This window comes from Lepidochelys olivacea, assembly GCF_965140295.1.
Source record: "Lepidochelys olivacea isolate rLepOli2 genome assembly, chromosome: 4".
NCBI classification, from domain to species: Eukaryota; Metazoa; Chordata; order Testudines; family Cheloniidae; genus Lepidochelys; species Lepidochelys olivacea.
The window spans coordinates 95075127-95098097 of NC_140414.1; the positions used below are offsets into that span (position 1 = coordinate 95075127).

The 22971-nt window shown below is 41.9% G+C and overlaps 2 protein-coding genes across 2 annotated transcripts in view; one reads left to right on the plus strand and one right to left on the minus strand.

Moving 5' to 3' along the window:
* Nucleotides 1-2631: 2631 nt before the first annotated feature.
* Nucleotides 2632-22971, minus strand: part of PAICS (phosphoribosylaminoimidazole carboxylase and phosphoribosylaminoimidazolesuccinocarboxamide synthase) — a gene marked incomplete at its 5' end in the record, with an annotated part of 61284 nt that continues 40944 nt past the window's right edge. The window contains 9 exons of the mRNA XM_084625754.1: nt 2632-2996; nt 4026-4184; nt 5941-6121; nt 6220-6303; nt 8162-8275; nt 8369-8548; nt 11642-11820; nt 17876-18073; nt 19421-19469. Coding sequence (XP_084481880.1) covers nt 2830-2996; nt 4026-4184; nt 5941-6121; nt 6220-6303; nt 8162-8275; nt 8369-8548; nt 11642-11820; nt 17876-18073; nt 19421-19469 — 1311 coding nt within the window. The 3' untranslated portion in view covers nt 2632-2829. The remainder of the gene's footprint in view (nt 2997-4025; nt 4185-5940; nt 6122-6219; nt 6304-8161; nt 8276-8368; nt 8549-11641; nt 11821-17875; nt 18074-19420; nt 19470-22971) is intronic.
* The window catches only part of PPAT (phosphoribosyl pyrophosphate amidotransferase), a 70068-nt gene continuing 67580 nt past the window's right edge, over nt 20484-22971 (plus strand). The window contains exon 1 of the mRNA XM_084625691.1: nt 20484-20507. The gene's annotated coding sequence lies outside the window, so the exon portion shown is untranslated. The remainder of the gene's footprint in view (nt 20508-22971) is intronic.

The window sequence follows — 22971 nt, forward strand, 5'->3', positions numbered from 1 at the left end:
TAGCTGTCTGGTGTTGCAAGCTTCCAGAGGGCTATTGCCACTCGCTTGTGAACTGTGAGGGCTGCTCTCATCTTGGTATTCTTGCACTTCAAGGCAGGTGAAAGCAAGTCACAAAGTTCCATGAAAGTGCCTTTACGCATGTGAAAGTTTCGCAGCCACTGGGAATCATCCAAGACCTGTAACACTATGCAGTCCCACTAGTCTGTGCTCATTTCGCGGGCCCAAAATCGGCATTCCACGTCAAGATCCTGCCCCATTGCCACTAGGATGGCCAAATTGCCAGGGTCTGTGCTTTGAGAGAAGTCTGTGTCCATGTCCTCCTCACTCTTGTCACCGCGCTGCCATTGCCTGCTTTTGCGTGTTCTGTATGATAATGTGCGAGGTGTTTACAATGCTTATAATTGCCACGGTGATCTGAGTGGGCTCCATGCTTGCCGTGGTATGGCGTCTGTAGGAGAGCAGAGTTGCAGGGGAAGCGGTGGTTGGATGACCAGTTTTGCAGACCTACTGCACTATCTGCTGCCAGGACACAACAGCTGAGCAGGCTGCACACTTGCCGTTGTATGGTGAGACAAGAGCAGCTGAGCAGAGTTGCAACAGAAACAGCCCTGCAAGACCACCAGGAGAGCAGAGTGGCAGCGGAAGCGGTGGATGATGACGGTCATATAGAGGACCTGTGAGGTGGATTCATAGCATCAGAAGAGCAGAGTGGCAGCAGAAGCGGTCATTTGATGATCGTTAGCAGTCCTACTGCACCATCTGCTGAAAGCAGTATGGCGTCCACACAGAGAAAAGGCACGAAACGATTGTCTGCTGTTGCTTTCACAGAGGGAGGGGCAACTGACGTACCCAAAACCACCCGTGACAATATTTTTGCTCCATCAGGCATTGGGAGCTTAACCCAGAATTCCAATGGGCGGTAGAGACTGCAGGAACTGTGGTATAGTTACCCACAGTGCAACGCTCTGAAAGTCAACGCGAGCCTTGGTACTGTGGACGCACTCCACCGACATAATGTGCTTTAATGGGGACGCACACAATCGACTGTATAAAACTGCTTTCTAAAAAATCGACTTCTATAAATTTGACCTAAGTTCTTAGTATAGATATACCTGTAGGAGTGCCTGTGTTTTAGCAACACTAGCAGTACTCTGCCAAGTTCATGTACCAGACAGTGAACTGGTAAGCATCTGCTTTAATACATGGCCTGACTGATTCCCAGCCTTTGGTTCAGGCCTCAGGTCTTGTACTGTGCCACATGGTCCATGTTCTCTATTACAGTATCTTAATGGATGACCACCATCACAAGAAGCCTCTGTAATGCCAAACATGTTTCCTGTCACAATAGTTATGTAGCATAAACCTCTTCCTAAACTTTCAGGAATCAGAGGTTCAAATCCCAGCATGATGAACTGAGTTCTTCATTCCTTCCATGGTACATAAATTAAGTAGCATAAAGGTCATTTTGTGTGGGCCTTTGAGGTAACCAAGACTATAGGGTCCATCTATCAATGTGACTATGAAAGCACCCCCAGGACAGCCTATAGGCATAGGGGCTTGTTCCTGTAGCTCTAGTGAAACCTCCTCTCCCCTTCCAAAGTAATAGTGTGCTGCATGTTAGTAGTGCTGCATGCATGTAGTTATAAAGCACTATGTCAAGCAAGTTATTTAGCACAGCCATTTTAATTTAGTATCAGCCATGGCATGTAAATTAAAAAAAAAAAATCTAGATACCGTGAGTATACCTACTGGAGAAACCTCTGCATAAAGCAAATTGGAATTTAACAGTTTATTTGTTATTTTAAAAGCATAGGCTATCACATAAGTTGGGAAATTGCATGTTTGTTAGAATCAGTACTGTAATAAAGTTGACCTAATTAAGAACAAGAGTTTCATGGAGGTAAAAGTCATGCTTAGATCTCATCAGTATTTCACTTAACTGTTTATTTCCACCTTCAATTATTTAATGAGTTTCCTTAGCAACCAACTTCTTCTCCCACTATAAAAATAAGGGAAGAAAGACGCGCACACACCAAAATTTTCTAAAAATGAAGTCTGCTATGAGATTATCAGAGGCTCTTTAAAGCAGAACGAGTGAAATGGAAAGAATTCATTGTACTCTAACAGAGGACAAAAGGCTTACAAGTCAGTTTTGAACTCATGATTACTACTCTGAGTTAATCTTGTCTGCTGCTGTATAAGGAGCATTACTGTTAACATGAGGACATTGCTTCAGAAAATACTGAATAAGCTAACATCCTATCTTGTGATATGGCTGGCTTTCTTCTATATACTTTTACAACCTCTAATAGGATGGCTGGATGTCCAAGTCCATTCCAGAACTGTCTTCCAGTTAGGATTGCAATCTACAGCTGTGTTATTGCTTAGGGAACACATTTTCATAACTGCAAACAGAACAGCATAAACATTTTCTGTTTTGGATTGGCAGTCCATTCAGTGGAGTTAGTAAATCCAAGCTTTATCAATAACATTCTGTAGTAATACTGCTAGGGACAAGTGATAAATCCAAGTGCAAATTACACTAAACCTGCATTTTGATATTGTGTAGTCTGTAGTTAAAGCAGTATACAAGGACTAAAGCAGAACACAATTCTGAGCAAGTCAAACAACTATCCTGTATGCTTCCATTTATTAAAAAAAACAAGACCAATTGTAGAGGCTATCATCTACCATACAAGATGTATCCTCTTACACAACAAAGGGCTTAAGATTTCCAAGTGATCTACATGAAGATCCTAGCGTGAAGACAATTTTGCACATGGCACTATTTTTTATATAGTTTGCATTACTTTCCTTTTAACAAGTTATTTATAAGGTGCATTCTCTAAGTTTTTTGTCAGCCTGCTTCAAGGAGATCCACGTATTCAACATGCTTGAGCGCAGCTTGGCCCACACCAAGTGGTTATTTAATCCAAAAATCTCAGCAGCAAACTGCGCAGCTCCTTCGGGTGAGAGTATAGTAGGACAGCCAAGACCTGTTGTAGAAGAAGAAAAAAATCGAATCTGTTATCAAAACAGGATTTACAATGATCCTAAAAATTACTAACAAGTAATTTTTCAGGCCCTGATGGTTACTGCAGGATTTTTTATTTTACTTTGTCCAGTCTAATTTAAAAAAGGTAAAGCATAAGCAACCTCAATAACCCTAAAGATCCTTCCTTCATTCCCAAACAAGACAAGATGGCCAGTTTTCAACTGACACAGTTTCAACATGCCCCAAACCTCTCTGCATATTTGAAGAAAGTGGAATTCCCTTGCCTTTGATGATTTAAAAAAAAAAAAGAAATCCGCCCCATATGTATAGTTTAGCCTAGTGGTTCTCAGACCAACCCCCCATATAAGAACCTTGCGACCCCCCAGTTTGAGAACCCCTTAGCCTCTCTCATTCAATGTTGCTATAACTACTGACAACAATGATTGAGTCAGCATATACCTTGAAATCTGAACAGACTATTGAATGTATACAGAGGACTGTTCAGTGTCTAAGAAAATGCGGTTTTTAATTTCAAGCTATGTGCACCTTTAGGACTGATGCAGTTTCACAGCCAAGTAATTCTTTCAACATTAAAGCATCATAGAAAGGCTCTTTCAGTTTTATATGATCAGTTGCTAGGTTAACAAACATACTAAAGCAGTTTCATGAAGGTAAAACATAAAATTAAGTCTCAAGCTGAGGTTTTTTTTTTTTTAAGATGTCATATGAATTCCAGTACCTATTTTAAATGTCAGTTATTTGAGTAAGACTATAATGAAAGTTAAGTTTACCCGTCCTTCATTTTCTACGGCTCCACCTCCATCTGTACCAGGAAACTGAAATGTTACTGTCAAAAGGATTTACCCCTCCAAACCCTCTTCAGCAGTGGCTGAACTGACAATATAAATGGGTCAAAGGCATTTTCAGCACTGCTGAATTTGGCAGATGTGTCCAGTATTAAAAAAAATGGGGGGCTAATTACTACAAGAATGTAACTACATATGCCATAGGTCAACATGACGCTTCTTACCACTGGGCAGTCTAAGAGAAGACCAGACATCCTGAGCACCCCAATCGGCTGAGAGAGGAGGACAGCTGACAACTGGATATGACGTGTTACCAGACAGCACTGGTCCCAAGCCATTGCTTCTGCCAGCTACCGCCACAAACACAGTAGGGATTCCATCACCTAACACACACACACACACGAGCATTAGCAAGTAAATATCAAAAACCGGTGGGGGGGAGGAGAGGAGAGAGAGAGAGATTTATACATTTTTCCTTTCCCACACCTGCTTTCATGGAAAGGCTCTGTGTCTAAATACCTCCCCCCTGCAAACACACACACCTTTTTTTGAAATTCTTATTACGAATCAGTTAAGTTTTAGTGTTGCTCAGATTTCTCTTTTTTGGAATACAATGTTGTAATTCCCTTTAGTAATATTCAGTAACTATCAATCACTGCTCTTGTTACACCATCTACAAAAGCAGCATATGAGAGGCAACTCATACATCGAACTCCTTTCTCAAACAGGGGAAGAAAACTTTGAAGATTCATGATAATGGTGCGTACTAGCCATTTCTTAATGGAAACTGTTGAATCACTGGATTTTTTGTTAATTAAAAAGTTTGGCCTGTTGCAACAAAATTTGTAAATATTAGTTCTGCAAAGTTCAATATCAGGGCTTCTAAATAACATCTGGAAAATCTGCTTGCCCACACTGTGTCCCCAACTCCCATATCTACATGCACAGAGTGTACAATGGTGCATGGAAGTACCTACATGTCCATGCAAGCACAGGTCTGCAGGAGCAACAAGTGAAATTACTCCTTATGTTCAGTCAAGGCACATGGTTTTTTAATAAAATCTAAGGGTTTTTTGGTACAGAGTACTAGTGTCCACCCCGTTATTCATTGTTTTCTATTCTGTGGGCATCACAAGATATGGTTTTCCACCCAGCTGCAGTGTGCAAAGGGCAGCCAGTGGTGTGGTCCAAAAAAGACGACATTAGATGAAGGAGAGACTTAAGTTTTAGCAGCTGGCATTTTTTCTCCAGAATAAGAAGTGGCAATGTGTGTGTACATAGCAGGACATTGCAGTAATCCAAGATGTTGAGATGATCAGGGCCTGAGAAAGAATTTTAGCTGTTGGGATAGAGAGGAAGGCAAGATTTTTGGGGAGAAAGAAGCCGTTAGACTTAGACAGGTATGGATGCGGGAGAAGGAGCAGCTGACAATGAAACAGGTGATGATACAGAGTACCATTTATAAAGTTTGCAGACAATACCAAACTGGAAGGGGTTGCAAGTGCTTTGGAAGACAGGATTAGCATTCAATGACAATCCTTGACAGATTGGAGAAATAAACAGGATGAAGTTCAATAAGGACAAATGCAAAGTACTATACTTAGAAAGGAATAATCACAAATACAAAATGGGAAATAACTGCCTAGGAAGGAGTCCTGCAGAAAAGGATCTCAGTGTTACAGTGGATCACAAATGAAATGAGTCAAGTATGTAATTTTGCTGCAAAAAACACCCCTCCCCCAATTCTGTGATGTATTGGCAGAAGTGTTTTAAGCAAGACAAAAAGTATTAATTCTTCAACTCTACCCAGCACTGACATGGCCTCAACTGTAACACTGTGTCCAGTTCTCAGTAGCACAAATTGGAGAAAGTCTAGGGGAGAGCAACAAAAACGATTAAAGGTCTAGTAAACATGACCTATAAGGAAAGATTGAAAAAAAAAAACAAAAAAAAAACCCTGGGTTTGTTTAGTTTGGAGGAGAGAAGACTGAAGGGAGACACGATAAGTCTTCACATACGTACAAGGTGCTTATAAAGAAGAGGGCGATAAATTTCATGCAGTTTGTGGCAAAGTTCTCAGGAATCTGAAGAACTCTAGTTATTGGCTCTAAACTTAATACATGACTAGTCAGGGTTTACCTTCATACTCTGCCTTGATCCTCAGAGTTTCATCTGGCCCTTTGTGAGCAGATGTCACTCGTAGCTCACAAGGAATTCCAAAGTTTGCACATGCCTTTTTAATTTTTTCGCAGTGGCCAAGATCAGAAGATGATCCCATCAACACCACAACTCTACCATGGCTCTTTGTTTTCAGCAGCAACTGGAGTGGAAAAAAAGAAAAATGAACCACAGAACTTGAACAGAGTACACAAGATTGTCAATTTCTACACAGACTACAGTTAATATTAACAGGGGTACCTCCACTCTTTCTGCAACCCATTCAAAGTTTCTTTTAACCATCTGAAGCGCTTCAGGAGTTACTTCTTTTAGATCACGGTACGACTGAAATACACAGATAGCAAGTTATTCCTGATGTTCTATTTGGAAGTGTGATGGTCAATCATTTTGCTCTTAAATATTCAACCAGGTGCAACCATTCTACTACCAGAGGCTAGAGAAATTTATGCCATCTTTCAAACACCTGTTTCTTGAAATATATATATTCTACAATAGATTCTTCCCCATGAATTGAGGCCAACATGACATCAAGAGAATCCCAACATCTCAAATTTTGAGCCATTAGCTCCAGCAAGCACTATTGTCCACCACATTATAGTAGAGTCACAGCACCCTCTACTTCAGTCAATTCCTTTCTGAGAGAAAACTCAACTTCAGTGCTTGGTTGCCTCAGCCATGATGTGTTAGCTAGCCCTCTCATGCCCAACTGAAGTCAGCTGGAGGCTTCCTTGCAAATATACACCATGCTGCTTTGGCATGTTAATTTTAATTTGGAAGCAGAGCTTCAATCACAGGACAGCAACTGCAGTAAAGTACAGCCAACACCTAACAAAAAAAAGTAAACGCCAAAGTTATAGTAATGGTGGATTACCACCACACCAGCGATTTGCTCAGAAGCAAATACAGTTGTATATTTGTAGTATAACAGCTAAAATGAGTGAAGAGGAAACACCATAATTTTTCATTTCATTCAGTTTTTAAAGGAAGCAGACCTAATGCTGCTTTCCAGTTTTAATTTGTTAGTAATAGCACTGGAACACTACTGTATCTTGGATTATCATAGACATAAGTTATGGCAGCTTGTGCCTACTCGAGAGAGTCTACAGTATTAGTGGAAGTGACTAAAATCACAGAAGTTCCACGAAAGCAGCATTCAGTGCAGCTAAAATGGTGCCCCACAATGGACTCAGTCTAGGATAAACCACAAATTTTTGTTCCAGGCAACAAACATCTGTGGACTGTCTAGACTTGTGGCTCTTGACCTTTCCAGACTACTGTACCCCTTTCAGAAGTCTGATTTGTCTTGTGTACCCCAGAGTTTCACCTCACTTAAAAACAAAATCAGACAAAAATAGAAAAGTGTCGCAGCACACTATTACTGAAAAAATGCTTACTTTCTCATTTTTTACCATATAATTACAAAACAGATCAATTGGAATATAAATATTGTACTTACATTTCAGTGTATAGTATATAGATCAGTATAGAGAGTCATTGTCTGTATGAAATTTTAGTTTGTATTGACTTCGTTAGTGCTTTTTATGTAGCCTGTTGTAAAGGTAGGCAAATATCTAGATGAGCCAATGTACCCCCAGGGGTATGTGTACTCCTGGCTGAGAACCACTGGTCTAGACCAGCAATTACATCAATGTTAGTTATCAGTTAAACTGAGTTAAAACAGGACAAACTTTGGCCTAGACAAATCAAGAGGCTCTGAAAGGAGAAACTTGGGACCCATTGGTGAGCCAATTTTCATCTTCATGGCATGTTTCTGACTTCTAGTACTTCATCAGTGTGTGTCTGTGTTACTCAATTATTTGAATAATTCACACTCAAGGAGTACATTTTATGCAAGAAGTTCTGGAGATCCCTGCAGACTTAACATTATACACAAGGCACTATGATAACACCAGAAAATATTGCAGGAATTCCTATTAACGACACAGGCATCCTTAAGGACTTGATTCTGTTGCCATTAAAATCAATGGAAGTTTTGCCATTGACTTGAACAGGATCAGACCTTAAATGCTTTGTGGCCTACCTTGCATAAGCATAGACTGCCAAGGAAAGCAGCTCACAGCAGTTGCTTGAATGCTGTCCACACAGCCCCCCGGCCCCACCAAAATAAGATGTAGTTTTGTTTTTTATCTCTGATTCAGACCCAAAATGGTAATAGTATTACCTGTTTGTCCTTCTGCTGGCTTCGGTCTCCTGACGGCCACAGTCTCCAAGAATCATTATCAATAACATCAGCAAGGACAATCTCTTTTGTAGTTATATTAACACCAAACTCAATCTAGCAAAATTAAACAAGAGCTGTAAAGTAGCATCAAAAACTTATTCCACTACTTGCAGAACCATATCTACAAGACAGATTTTTTTCTTATACCTTCATGTCTACAAGAGTGCAGTTCTGGGGTAACCAAGATTTTTCCAGTATCTCAAAAATTGCCTGTGTAGAGTGGGCCATAATATCCACCTCGGTTTGGCCAATAGTAAGTCCAGCAAAGCAGAACTTGGCTTCAATTAGTTGCTCCTCAGACCATTGTGGATCATTAGCAGCATCATCCTGAAAATGAAGTAAAATAAACTTGCATAGAATAAGATCAGTTAATGACAATTACACCAGACTTGAGTTAGATTAAAAGAAAGCCTAACAAACAGTGAAGAGAACAATTTGAAATCCAGTATCAGACAGGTTTTGTGGCTTTAAATTGATATTTGATAAGTCCTAGCAAGATTTTTTAATCACAACAGTACTGAGAAATCCAAGCTGCAAGACTTTTACTACCTTAAGATAACTTGAAAAAAGCATTACTTACTTGAACATTAAGTCTGGAAGGTGCATCAGAGAAGTTAGTTCAAGACAAAGCTTTAACTATTTTTCAGTCAATAGTCCACAAAACTTCTAATTTGGTAAATGTTTCTAGAAACGCTGTTAAATCCTAAAGGATTAGCTAGTTACACCACTCATACTTTAGCAGACAGCAGTGGAGGGGTGTTGGGGTGTCTATATTTATTTTATCTCCACTGTATGTGGTATAAAAATAATAAACTGCAACACTGTATGCCTTTCAACTCTAATCACCACTTAACCTACAAATCTATTTCCACTGGACTACAGAGAGTTCAGTTTTAACGAATTCCAAGAGGACTTTCGCTGCTAGTATTTAATCAAGTAATGCAAGTTTGACTCTAAATGTTATTCTCAACCTGCTTATTTGGAGGGAGTCAGCACATTACACTAAGACTACTTGATCTGTATTTTTAAATCACTTTTCAAGAGTTCTTTTAATCTTGAATTGGACAGAAGTTGCTGTATGAAAGCAACTGTTGTAAAATCTTCAAGTATAGATTTTGCCAGAGCATGCAGTGAATACAACCTATTTATTATGCAAGATGCATGGTTATCATCTGCTTTCAGAAGGGAACGCCCCTGTATATTGCTGACACCAGGATGGTTACTGGCTAGGTCCTTTCATGCTCTCCTCCAATTGGGGGAAAGGTGACAAGAAAAAAAAAGAGAGACTCCCAGTTTCACAAGGATACCACTTCAGAGTTTTAGCCATGTTCTCCCCTCAAAGGGAAGAAGTTAGCAACCTCCTAAAGGAGCCCGCGTGCAAGGAAATAGATCACAGTCCCTTGGGGAAAGTCTTCCCTGCCCATTCGCCATCCAGCCCCAAGGCAGCTACTCTGTTTGGAACCTCTCTGCTACTGAGTACCCCTGAATATCACTGAAGAGTCAGAATAGTTATTAAAGACTGGTCACTCTCCTCTCTGCTCCATTTCTCTCTCACTCTCACCCCCCAACATACCCTACCAGCTTGCAGAACTCTGTAATGCTCCCTAACCAAACTCAGCTTGCTTTTGTCCCTTTCAGCAGCATAAGAGAAGAAGTCCCAATGTTTCCATGCTATTAAGATTGTTCAAAAATGCTGAATACAAAGACCGTGATCCGCTGAATGCCTGGGGTTACCAGTAAATTTACTCAAATCAGACACTACATATACCAAAAGGACTTCGTCAGCGAAGTACTTCTAGGACAAGGATCAAGCCAACATCAGAAAGATAAAATGTTGATGCTCTGAAATGTGTAGCACTCTCCCAATAATACTTTTTCCCACCCCTTCTGCTTACAGTTCAACCAGAAGGTTTACCCTCCCACTCCCTACCCCCAGAGTGGGACCTCCTCTCTAAACAGGCCAGTCCCTGGAGAGATACATCCTTATCTTGTCACAATGGTAGTGGGGCCGTGACCCCACACCCTTCTATAAGGATGCTGAGGTTTCCTTTAGTTGATGGCTCGCATGATGTGTAGTTAACTGACATAATCTTGTCACATTAAGAACTGAGGCAAAACTCCCTGTATAAAGTCACCATTCCCCAACAGGATTAGCATGGACTGCTGGTACAGCAGAATAAACCCTTCTGAGTTTCCTGCATCACCTCACTTCCGCTATGCTCCCAAACCCTGCCAACACAAGAATGAAAATCATGCATGAACTCCCTTTGTTACTTTATCATGTTACATTTGTTTAGTGGCAGCTTAAGTGATCTAAGGAAGGACAAGAGAAAAAGTCCATAACATCGACCACATTTTAACAGATTATCTCGTGAACCACCTCCTCTCTCACTTACTATTATGCATGCTGTCTTCCCATTTGTGATCACAAAGGTCTCCTTCCCTCCTCATTTACCTCACACCCATTTCAATTACAGCAATAGTTTACAACGAAGAGTAACAAACAGAGAGTGCTTAATGCATTTTTAGCTGTTCTGTAATGAGATTTAAATGCTGGAAATGAGTCTGCACTATGTGACCAGCCAGCTTTCTGATCTAGTTTGAGAATCTCTGATCTAAGAGAATATTCAAGAAAGACATTTTAGAAATGTTTGCAAAATACAGTATCAATACTAGTTTTTAAAAATCCATCAATAAGTAGTTTCATTTCAGTTTAAAGGGACATCTGTCATCCTAAAAAATACACTTGTCTGAAAGTGTTATATTTATAGCTGCTATAATTATATTTCTTTTCACCCTTTGTTTGCCAGTCAGTTTCATTATTTTTTCAGTAGGACCAATTAGCCAGTTTCATATTTGTATAGATCTTGCATGCAGTAATAAGGGTAGCAAACACACAAACAGAAGTGCAAAAACCACAAAAATTGACAGAAGTCAGTTTCAGGCACTAACCCTGCTCCTGTGTTCAGCTTATTTTGTAAAATAATGGGCATCAGGTTTAAAACAAATAAAAGGAAGTTCTTCTTCACACAGCACACAGTCAACCTGTGGAACTCCTTGCCTGAGGGAGTTGTGAAGGCTAGGACTATAACAGGGTTTAAAAGAGAACTGGATAAATTCATGGAGGTTAAGTCCATTAATGGCTATTAGCCAGGATGGGTAAGGAATGGTGGCCCTAGCCTCTGTTTGTCAGAGGGTGGAGATGGATGGCAGGAGAGAGATCACTTGATCATTACCTGTTAGGTACACTCCCTCTGGGGCACCTGGCATTGGCCACTGTCAGCAGACAGGATAGTGGGCTCGATGGACTTTTGGTCTGACCCAGTATGGCCATTCTTATGTAAAAATGATGCTACTTCAGGTGGACGGTTACCTTTAACAAATTGCCTTCTTTTGTTTAATAGTTACAGTTTTACTTACCTTGTAAAACATCTCAATTTTGGGTGGGTAAAACTTATAACCTTCCTTGACACCAGGGTTTCTTTTCAGGAAAGAACCAGTAGCAATTCTTCTGCACACCCATTCAATTGGAATCATTTCACATTGAGCTGCTATGAACGCGGTGTCGCTATGTTTTCTGACAAAAGCAGTTCTGATTCCTAAATGTAAAAAGAAAACTCAGTTTACTCTGTGCATTTCTATGAGTGAAATGAGAACTGCGACCAGCTTGGCGTATAGTTGATCAAACAGAAAATTATTTCATCAGAAGATCCCTTTTCTCAAAGACCTTACTTAATGTGTTGTTCTGTAGCTACAATACACCTAAGATGATTACTTCCCAAGTGAGAGGCCTTAAATAATTAGGACAAACACAAAATGGTCTCAGTCCAGAAAGCACTCACTTCCCCAATTCCATCCAACAAAATACACAGTACATTATAGAGAGCCTTAGAAACCAGTTTGTAGTGCGTTTTCAGAACTTGTTTAAAATCACTTTGCAATAGAACACTTTTTCCTGATCATGCTATAGATCAGTGGTGGTCAATCTTTTTTCATTTGCGGATCCCTAAAAAATTTCAAATGGAGTTGTGGACCTTTTTGGAAATTTTAGATAAAGTCTGCAGACCCCCAGGTTCAAAACCACTGCTATAGATAACCTAAGTCAATGCTCCTAATAGATGCCTTCCCATTTTCATCTTTCTGCTAGTTTATGTCCTTATGTTCGAGTCACAGTGGGCAGATGTCATGAAGGGCAGGGCTGTCCCTACCAATTATGGTGCCCTACGCAGCCTGAGCACCTGCTCCCCCCAACGGAGGGTCTGGGCTGCGCTCAAGGCCTGCAGGGCCGGGGAGGCAGAAGCTGTGGGGGGCCCCCACAGCAGCCCGGGGGATTAGCAGGGGGCCTGGTTCCAGCAGCAGGAAGTGGAATGACCCAGTCCGCTCCTCCTGCCCAGCTGAGTTGCTTGGGTGGGGTGGGGGAAGGGACCGCCCCCCATACTCCAGTTTTGGGCCCCACACTACAAGAAGCATGTGGATAAATTGGAGAGAGTCCAGCGAAGGGCAACAAAAATGATTAGGGGTCTGGAACACATGACTTATGAGGAGAGGCTGAGGGAACTGGGATTGTTTAGTCTGCAGAAGAGAAGAATGAGGGGGGATTTGATAGCTGCTTTCAACTACCTGAGAGGTGGTTCCAGAGAATATGGTTCTAGATTATTCTCAGCGGTAGAAGAAGACAGAACGAGGAGTAATGGTCTCAAGTTGCAGTGGGGGAGGTTTAGGTTGGATATTAGGAAAAACTTTTTCACTAGGAGGGTGGTGAAACACTGGAATGCGTTACCTAGGGAGGTGGTAGAATCTCCTTCCTTAGAAGTTTTTAATGTCAGGCTTGACAAAGCCCTGGCTGGGATGATTTAATTGGGGATTGGTCCTGCTTTGAGCAGGGGGTTGGACTAGATGACCTCCTGAGGTCCCTTCCAACCCTGATATTCTATGATTCTATGATACTGACCGGTAGCAGGAAGTGGAGCGACCTGGCCTCAGCCATGTCGCTTGGGAAGGGGAAGGACTGCCCCCCACACTCACTGGCAACGGGAAGCAGAGCGAAATGACTGGGAGCTGGCAGAGTGGAGCGGGCTGGGGCTGGATTGCTTCGCTTCCTGCTGCTGCCGATGAGCGTGGGGTCAGGCCTGACGCTGGTGCAGGCCCCCTGCTAATCCTCCGGGCTGCGGGGGAATCGCTGGGGGAAGAGATGGAATGGGGGTGGGCCAGGGGTAGAGACTAAGAGGCAGAGCAGAGGGAGCTGTTCTGGGCCCCACACCCCCTTAGGGATGGCCCTGCCCCTTGTAGTGGGTGCAGCGGCAGCCGGGTGATAGGGCTGGCTGCTGGTGCTGCCGCATATGCAGCACGCAGATGACTAGGGCGCCATGAAATTTGGGGCAATTTTGATTATGATGTGGCTCTCCTCTCCTACTCCAGTTCCAAAACCTCCACCCATTTTAGCTATGCCAAGCCAACTGTAAGGTCCCTGATTTAGGATCTGCCAAAGGCAAAGCAGCCAGTATCTGGTAAATCCAGAGTGGGTATGTTCCATTCCAATTCTGAACAATTTCGAACTTTTTTGTTGCTCTGAACTGTGCTGTATGTGGTGATTTTTGGTCCTATTTGACAGTAAGCCTTCACTCACAAAGCAAAGTTAAAGTCCAGTCAACAATCTTTTACTGTGTTATTGTACTTCACAATATTTTAAATGAAGCAATTTTAGGACTACAGGACTGATTTCTAGAATAACTAGATTAATGTAACCTTGTCAATCTTTCTTGCACTTAAAGGTGGGTGTGTTGTTTAATATTTTCAGGATTACAGATTGACTGCCTCTGCTGACAACAAATTAAAAAACATTCAATAAAGAGTTTGAAGACAGTTAATAGGTAACAAATCAAGTGTAGCTGTGTTAATTGATTTTAAGTCAGGAGATAACACGTAGGGCCAAAAGAGGATGCTCTCCTTTGTGGTCAAACAAGATGTTTAAGATTCAGTGTCTACAATGGTGTCCATTTTGGTTTAAACACATCATCTGATGCAGTGCAATCAAACTGTAAATTGAAATTAAAAGGGACTTGATGGGCAGAATAACCACAATGTCCATCTCGGCTGCTTCTGTTGCCCTTCTCTTTTTCCTGAATGTGTATTTTAGAGCTGCTATTCTTCGCTCACAAGAGCTGCAAGTCAAATTTTGTTTCTATCAGAAGAGTGGAAGAAATTAACAGATGTCTCCTCTTATACACATAGCTTTTGTATCACCTGTGGACTTTGAAAGAAACTCTAGTTCAGAAGAGTTATGTGAAGTAAATAAATTACGCCCCCCCACCAAAGCATTAACATGACCTGTCAATTGTGGTAGTTAGATTGATCAACTGGTGACCGAGAAACCAAGGATACTTTTGCTTAGACTTCTAGTGCATATCCAGGTCAGTTTAGTAAGGGGATGTTTTCTAATTCCTAATGAACGAAGCAGTCACTGGGTTTTTTTTTTTTTTTTTTTTGGTAATGATTAAAGTAGTGATCTTGCAAACACTACCAGACATAGCGTTTTGTACCCTTTATAGCCCAGTAAAAGCCTCTGAAACACGTAAGTGACCTATGACGACCTTAAGTCACTTAGGGCTGTCAAGCTATTTAAAAAACCAGATTACGTGACTAAAAAAAAAAAATGGAGCATACAATTAACTGTGCTGTTAAATAACAGAATACCATTTATTTAAATATTTTGGATGTTTTCTACATTTTCAAATATATTGATTTCAATTACAACACGGAATACAAAGAGTACAGTTTTCACTTTATGTTTTTGATTACAAATATTTACACAGTAAGAAACAAAACAGTATTTTTCAATTCACCTAATACAAGTACTATAGTGCAATCTCTATCATGAAAGTTGAACTTACAAATGTAAACTTATGTACAATGACTGCATTCAAAAAACAACGTAAATCTTTAGCACCTACAAGTTCATTCAGTCCTACTTCTTGTTCAGCCAATCGCTTAAATAAGTTTGTTTACATTTGCAGGAGATAATGCTGCCAGCTTCTTGTTTACAATGTCACCTGAAAGTGACAACAGAGGTTCACATGGCACTGTTGTAGCAGGCGTTGCAAGATATTTACGTGCCAGATGCGCTAAAGATTCACATGTCCCTTCATTCTTCAACCACTATTCCAAAGGACTTGCATCCATGCTTATGATGGGTTCTGCTCGATAACCATCCAAAACAGAGCGACCGGGCACATGTTCATTTTTAATCATCCGAGTCAGATGCCACCAACAGAAGGTTGATTTTTTTTTTTTATTTTGGTGGTGGTTCAGGTCCTGTAGTTTCTATATTGGAGTGTTGCTCTTTTAAGACTTCTGAAAACATGCTCCACATGTCGTCCCTCTCAGATTTTGGAAGGCACTTCAGATTCTTAAACCTTGGGTTGAGTACTGTAGCTATCTTTAGAAATCTCACATTGGTACCTTCTTTGCATTTTGTCAAATCTGCAGTGAAAGTGTTCTTAAAAACGAACAACATGTGCTGGGTCATCATCCAAGACTGCTATAACATGAAATATATAACAGGCTGCGGGTAAAATAGAGAAGCAGACATACTATTTTCCCCAGAGTTCAGTCACAAATTATTTAATACATTATCGTTTTTAGCAAGTGTCATCACTATGGAAGCATGTCCTCTGGAATGGTGGCCAAAGCATGAAGGGGCATATCAATATTTAGCCTATCTAGCACGTAAATACCTTGCACTGCTAGCCACAAAAGTCCCAGGTGACATTGTAAACAAGAAGCGGGCAGTATTATCTCCTGCAAATGTAAACAAACTTGTTTTTCTTAGTGATTGGCTGAACAAGAAGTAGGACTGAGTGGACTTGTAGGCTCTAAAGATTTACATTGTTTTGTTTGAGTGTAGTTATCTAACAACAACAAAAATCTACATTTGTAAGTTGCACTTTCATGATAAAGAGACTGCACTACAGTACGTGTATGAGGAGAATTGAAAAATACTATTTCTTATCATTTTTACAGTGCAAATATTTATAACAAAAATACAAAGTGAGCACTGTACATTTTGTATTCTGTGTTACAACTGAAATCAATATTTGAAAATGTAGAAAATATCTACAAATATTTAATAAATTTCACTTGATATTCAATTGTTTAACACTATGATTAAAACACCGAGTAATTTTTTTGAGTTAATTTTGTGAGTTAACTGCGATTAATCAACAATCCTAGCCCTTTTGAAAACATTACCCTCTATTTTTATTCAACAGGATTACTCAGTGTTGCAACTGCAAGACAAGACTTTTTTTTAAAACTAAAAATCTTAAAGAGAAATCCCAGAACCTTTACATTTTCATTAACAGTTAAAACAGAATAAAGAGCTATGCTCTCACCCAAAGTATTTCCACATGAGAGAGATTAATGAGGATCGATGTTTAGTTTTCTTTTTAAAAATCTGCAAACACAATTATGAAAGATCTTATAATATTCAAACTTGAGTTAAAAACTGCATAATCAGTACCTTGTTAAGTGCTGAGCAACTAAAATCAAGTTATTTGTGTTACAGTAGTGCTTCAGAGCCCTAATCAAGAAAGCATGGGTTTATTTTTAATGTATGGTATATGCTTGTCAGAAAGACATTTGAGAAAAGTGCACCTAAGCCCTATGAAGGAAATTATGAATTATTTTTTATAAGTCTAATACACTTCAAAGTAAATTTGAAGAACTTTCTCAAAAAGATTTACTTGACAGTAATTATTTGAAGGAAAGGCAGAGCATTCAAGTCATTTACCTTCTGTAAAACAAGCAAGGATTAATACCATTTTTACAGATTAGGTACCAACTCGTTAAGTGACCTAAATTGTACAGGATGAAGTTCTGGCCCTACTCAAGTTCATGGAAGTTCTGCTGTTGATTTTGAAGGGGCGAGGATCTCATCAATAGTCTTCTACAGCATGAAAAGGTAAGCCATTTTTGAAGCCTCAAAAATAATCTTAAGATTTTCAATTCATCTCAGTATCCACCATGTGCTATTATCATAAACTCTGCAAAATAAAATAGCTTCTTCACAGCTACCTGTAAAGTATTTGGCACGCTTTTTATACCACAAACAAACAGTCTTTGAAAGTGATATGGCAGACACTGAAAAAACAAGCACATTTAATGAAGTTTATCCATCTTCATTTTTATTATGGTTTAACTCTAGTAAAGCTAGGTAAAGTTTTGCTTTTAAATGCAGTCTTTGGTACGGTCACTGACCAGCAGTAGTAATTTCCAGACAAATGTGTGGAAAAAGAGCTTAATGCCAAACTCTCACTATCTGCTTCTAACCTGGGAGTTGAAAAGGAGCATGAGGTGGTTGGTGAGGAGGGAAGAGAATGGTGTCCAGGAAGACAGCAATAATGCATATGGAAGCTTTTTGGGGCTGGGGGAGGACTTCAAATATGATAAATTAAATTTTAATTTAGTAACCAAAATCAATAATCTTAGATTATTCTCTGGGACACTGATATAAGGACATTTACTGAAGTCAGTTACAAAACCTAGGGTGAATCAACATTAACATTTACACCTTCTCAGACAGTCATATCACTCCATAAGACTCACCATATATATAACAGAACACAAATGCATCTATTTTACCTTTGAAATACTTACCAGATTCATGTAGCAGCTGAAACACACAGCTAGTTGTTGCATTGGAAATTGCTGCCTTTCCTTCCATGTGATCCTTCCTAGCTGCATTTCCTGCTGTTATTTGGTCTTTTGATTGCATCATCACACATCCTGCCAGATCTGGCAACTCATAGACTTCTTTTGTTTTACCTTCATTAATTTTTTTACCAAGTTTCAGTTCTAGAGAAATAAAGTTAATTTCTAAAATTAAATTTTTGGACAAATTATTATTTTTGGCAAATCATACATACAAGTACATTTTGGGAAACAGAGATAGCATACTGCTTCTGGTCTTTAAACTAACTGACAATGCCCCAACATTCAAGTTTTCTTCAATGAGTATAAAGGAACATTTAAAGCCCATCTAGAAAACCGGTAGAAAAGGAAAACTTTAGTTCCAACAGCACAGACAAAAGTCTGTAGAGTCTCATGACTACTGGCCAAATGGTTCCACTGATGCAAAACAATCAGGATTTGTTTCCTTAAACTATGGTAAGGACTTTACATGTTGGATACATTTCTTTGTACATATCCTTTTATTCTTTAGGTCTATTCCAACAGTAAGAGACGTTTAAACAAACAAATGTACAGGTGGAAATTGAGAAGTTCTATTCAAGACATAGTGTGACAACAGATGGGTATGGCTGATCAATTCATCTTCGGGAAATGGGAAGAAAAGCATACCTGCCGGGCATCAGGCAGATTTGTACTTGCAAGGACTCAGCAATGCCTCTTGCTGCTGCTGCTACCTGTGCTACACTGTTATTTATAGTTGTGCCAGCTCAATGAGAGCTAGCCAGCGGGCAAGCATGCGCACACAAGCAGGGAAATCACACCCCTAGCTCAAAGGAGTGATTTTAAGCAAGTGCCATTTGAAGGTTATTGGGGGTTATCAGCACCTTAACTGTTCAAACTAAAAAGTTTCAAGTGGTAGGCCATTATGTTCATGCTATGTTTGCTTTTCACTCATCCTAGAGCGAAACTGGACTTATCTGGATTATAGCCAGCTTCACGTGGTACAGCTCTGAAGGTAGGTCCTTTCCAAACCTAAGGCAGGGCAGCCAGAAGCCTAAAGGCCCCATTTACAGCGAAGGAGAACACGAAAACAGCTCCATTAAAGTTTTGTTTCAACCCCCATGAACTTTGGAGCCAGCCTCTTGCCATGGCGGGTCTTGTCCTTCAGGTTTCATTTAACCTGTTCCCCAGTTTGGGTTTAAACAACAAACCACCCTTCCCCCCGCACGGAGTGGGCACTGGGGGCCTAGGCTGCATGCGCGCCTTATTACCCACCAGCCCACGCGGTGCGGCGGCGGGAGCCCGAGCATTTCCCCCCGCTGCTCCTCTCTGCCGGCGGGGGAAGGCGCCTCTCCGGCACAGCCCCGGGGGCCCAGCAGCAGCGCTAGCCGCCTCCCGCCCTGGGGAAGGCCGAGAGGGGAAGCGGGCTCTGCTCCGAGCCCCGCCAGCTTCGGGGGAGGCTGATCGCCCGAGGCCTCGCGCCGGGCCGGGGCTGAGGGGGCGGAACGTTACCTGTTGCTACGGGAGCCATCGCGCCGGCAGCGGCCAGGAGAGCAGGCACCTACGAGACACAGAGAGGCCCGATTAGCACGTGGGGCTGGTGGCGGCTCCGCACCCGCGGTCACGCGCACACCAGATGACGCAGCGCGCGCGAGGGGTAAAAGGCGGGCAGCGTAAAGGGCGGGGCGTGACTGCCCAGCCCAATAGCCGCAAGGAGCCCGCCCCCCGCACTGGCAAACCCACCGACCGCTGCCCCCCGTGGCCCCTCCCTATGAGACCTCCCACGCGCCTGCCCCCCTCACTGCGCGCGCCAACATCCCCGCCCTCCCCCTGCTCTCCTTCGCGCCAGTGCAACTGCCCCCCTCCGCCGGTCTCTGGGCACTTGGACCCGCTCCCTCCCCGCCGCAGCTCGTGCGGGCTGAGAACACAGCGGGGAGTCTGGGGAAGCAGCACGTGGGAGGGCGGAGAGCGGAACGTACCAAACGGAGGAGGGGGAGGTGCGCGCGCTGATGAACTGTATGTTTCCAAGAACAGACCCAGCGGCAGCTCCTACCCCGCCGCGGGGGGGGGCCGAGCGCGGCAGGGGGGGTCGTTACAGTCCCCACCCCCGTATGTAAATAAGGGGGCGGGGGCTGTGGCGGGGTCCCGGGCGGGCCGACGCTGGCCTGGCCTTGGCTGCCGCGGCGCCGGCGCAGCAGGAGTTGGCCTCGCACGGGAGGTAGCCGGCGGCCGCCCAGACCCGCGCTTCAGGGCCGACGGCAGCACGTGTTTGTGCGGGGTGGCCGGGCGCTATGGAGTTTGAGGAGCTGGGGATCCGGGAGGAGTGCGGCGTGTTCGGCTGCATCGCCTCCGGCTCGTGGCCCGCGGAGCTCGATGTGCCCCATGTGATCACTTTAGGGCTGGTGGGGCTGCAACACAGGTAAGGGGGGGGCCGCCTGCGGCGCGGCGTAAAGGGAGGGGTGCACGTGGGGAGGTGTGGCAGGTGAGGGCCTGCGCAGGTCGGGGGCACAGGACCAGCACCACAAGTAAGGAAAGGGCGACACAGCATCTGCGATTATTTGTGTACTCCCTGGCTGCGCTCCCTGGTAAAGGAGGAGAGGTAGGTTCAGGGGGCATCCATCCTAACGCAAAAGCTGCAATTTATCCAGTGGTTCCTCAGCTTTTCTAGCGGCAATAGCCCAAATCGACATATTTCCCCCTCGCCCCGCGAGTTGCACTCTCTCTAACCCACCATAGAACCAGGGCTCCTCAGAGCTTCCGTTTTGTGATTGCTTTACACTGTTTTGCATAGATGTTCTAACCTACGACTGACCTTGGCCTGTTCTGACGCCAGCTCGGAAGCCTGGGGTTTGGAGCATTTCGTGCTCCTTGATGAGTTAGCACATGCACTCCAGGGCAGAGATGGGTTTCACCTCAAGTCCCTATTTCTCAATCAACTTCAATGAAGACATGAAGCACAGAGTAAACTATTGCTTATTTTAAATTGAGGCTGTGCTGCTTGATCAAGATTGGTTTTGTATAATTTAGATCTCTCTTAATCCATCCCTACCTGTTGCATATTTGTGCTACAGCCATGCAATAAATGCAGTGTACAACATCTAGATACATTTTGGATATTTAACTGAAACCTACTAAAAGAGTTCTCTTCAGGGTATGTGGAACTAGGACTATATACAGATAATAATAACAGGTTTCAGAGTAGCAGCCATGTTAGTCTATATCCGCGAAAAGAAAAGGAGTTCTTGTGGCACCTTAGAGACTAACCAATTTTTTTGAGCAGAAGCTTTCGTGAGCTACAGCTCACTTCATCGGATGCAACCAATAAGTAAATCTGCCACAGATTAAAACCATTTGTATGTCATCAATAGGTCATGTGATTTATCTCTATTTTCTCCAGATGGAAGGTAACTTGCAAACCAAAATTAAAATTCGGCATTAATTGAATCAAATGTGCTTTATGAAACTCATTTTCTTCTAACTTAAAAGTTTCAGAGTAGCAGCTGTGTTAGTCTGTATTCGCAAAAAGAAAAGGAGTACTTGTGGCACCTTAGAGACTAATAAATTGGTTTGTCTGTAAGGTGCCACTAGTACTTCTTTTCTTTTAACTTAAAAGTGTGTATTAAAGCCATGTTCTCTATAAAACATTAACAAAATAAATATAAAAAAGCAAAATCTGCAATGGGGGGAATAAAAACTGTTGAGGGGCCAACCAATTAAGGCCCAATCCAAGTCCCATTCAAGTGTATGGGGGAGCCCTTTAGTTGAGTTTAATGAAAGCTGTGTCAGTGCTAAAATAAGTTCTTTAGGCTGTATACTGAAATTAACAAGGACATTTAGTAAACCGCTAAGGCCCTTGAATTGGCACAGACTTTAAAACACACACACACACACACACTCTCTCTCCTCTCCCCCCTGCTGATGGCACCTTAAAGACTAATGGATTTATTTGGGCATAAGCTTCTGTGGATAAAAAAACACTTCTACAGATACATGGAGTGAAAATTACAGATACAAACATAAATATACTAGTACATGAAAAGAAGGGAGTTACCTTACAAAACTCTTTTCTCTTCATGTGCTAGTATATTTATGCTTGTATCTGTAATTTTCACTCCATGCATTGGTAGAAGTGGTGTTTTTTTGTTTAACCCACGAAAGCTTATGCTCAAATAAATCCGTTAGACTTTAAGGTGCCACTGGACTCCTTGTTGTTTTTCTGGATACAGACTAAAATGGCTACCCTTCTGATAATTGACTTTAAAGGGAACCCTATGCAGTACATCAGAGGGAAGAATTTGGCCCTTGATATTTAGCAACATTTATCTCCAATTTTAAAAGGTAGAAATGACAAAGCTAGCAGTGTACCTGACTGAATCTTTGAGATAATTGATCAACAAGGAGAAAGCAGCTATAGGGAACGTGTTAAAACAGACCGGAGTTCAACTAGCCAAGGGTTATTAGGCATCACATCATATGCTTCAGTACACAAACACTGCACTTTTTAATGTGCAACAAACACAAATAACATATTTTTATGTCCCTTCTTCTGATACAGTGGTACCCAGCAATTAAAACTTTTTGGCATCTGTGATCCCACCACTTAAAATGAATCAGTAGATGCATAATTTTCATAATCACATGTGCACTAACTGTGCTGTGGAGGGCATTTAGCATATTTTAACTAACCTTTTCTTAAAAAAAAAAAAAGCCTATTTTTAAACCTCTTATGCATCCTCATGAACTAAAGAGATCCCAGAATTTGTTTTGTGACATTATAAACACCAATGTTGTGGTGAGTACTGTAGAAATGCCTGTCTAAAGCAGTGATTCTCAGCATGACTGTAACACATTTTATAGCCATGTAGACCAGTGGTTCTCAAACTTTTGTACTGGTGACCCCTTCACATAACAAGCCCCTCCCCCCCCAATTAAAAAAACACTTTTTAATATATTTAACACTGTTATAAATGCTGGAGGCAAAGCAGGGTTTGGGGTGGAGGCTGACCGCTCGTGACCCCCACCATGTAATAATCTTGTGATCCCCAGTTTGTGAACCCCTGATG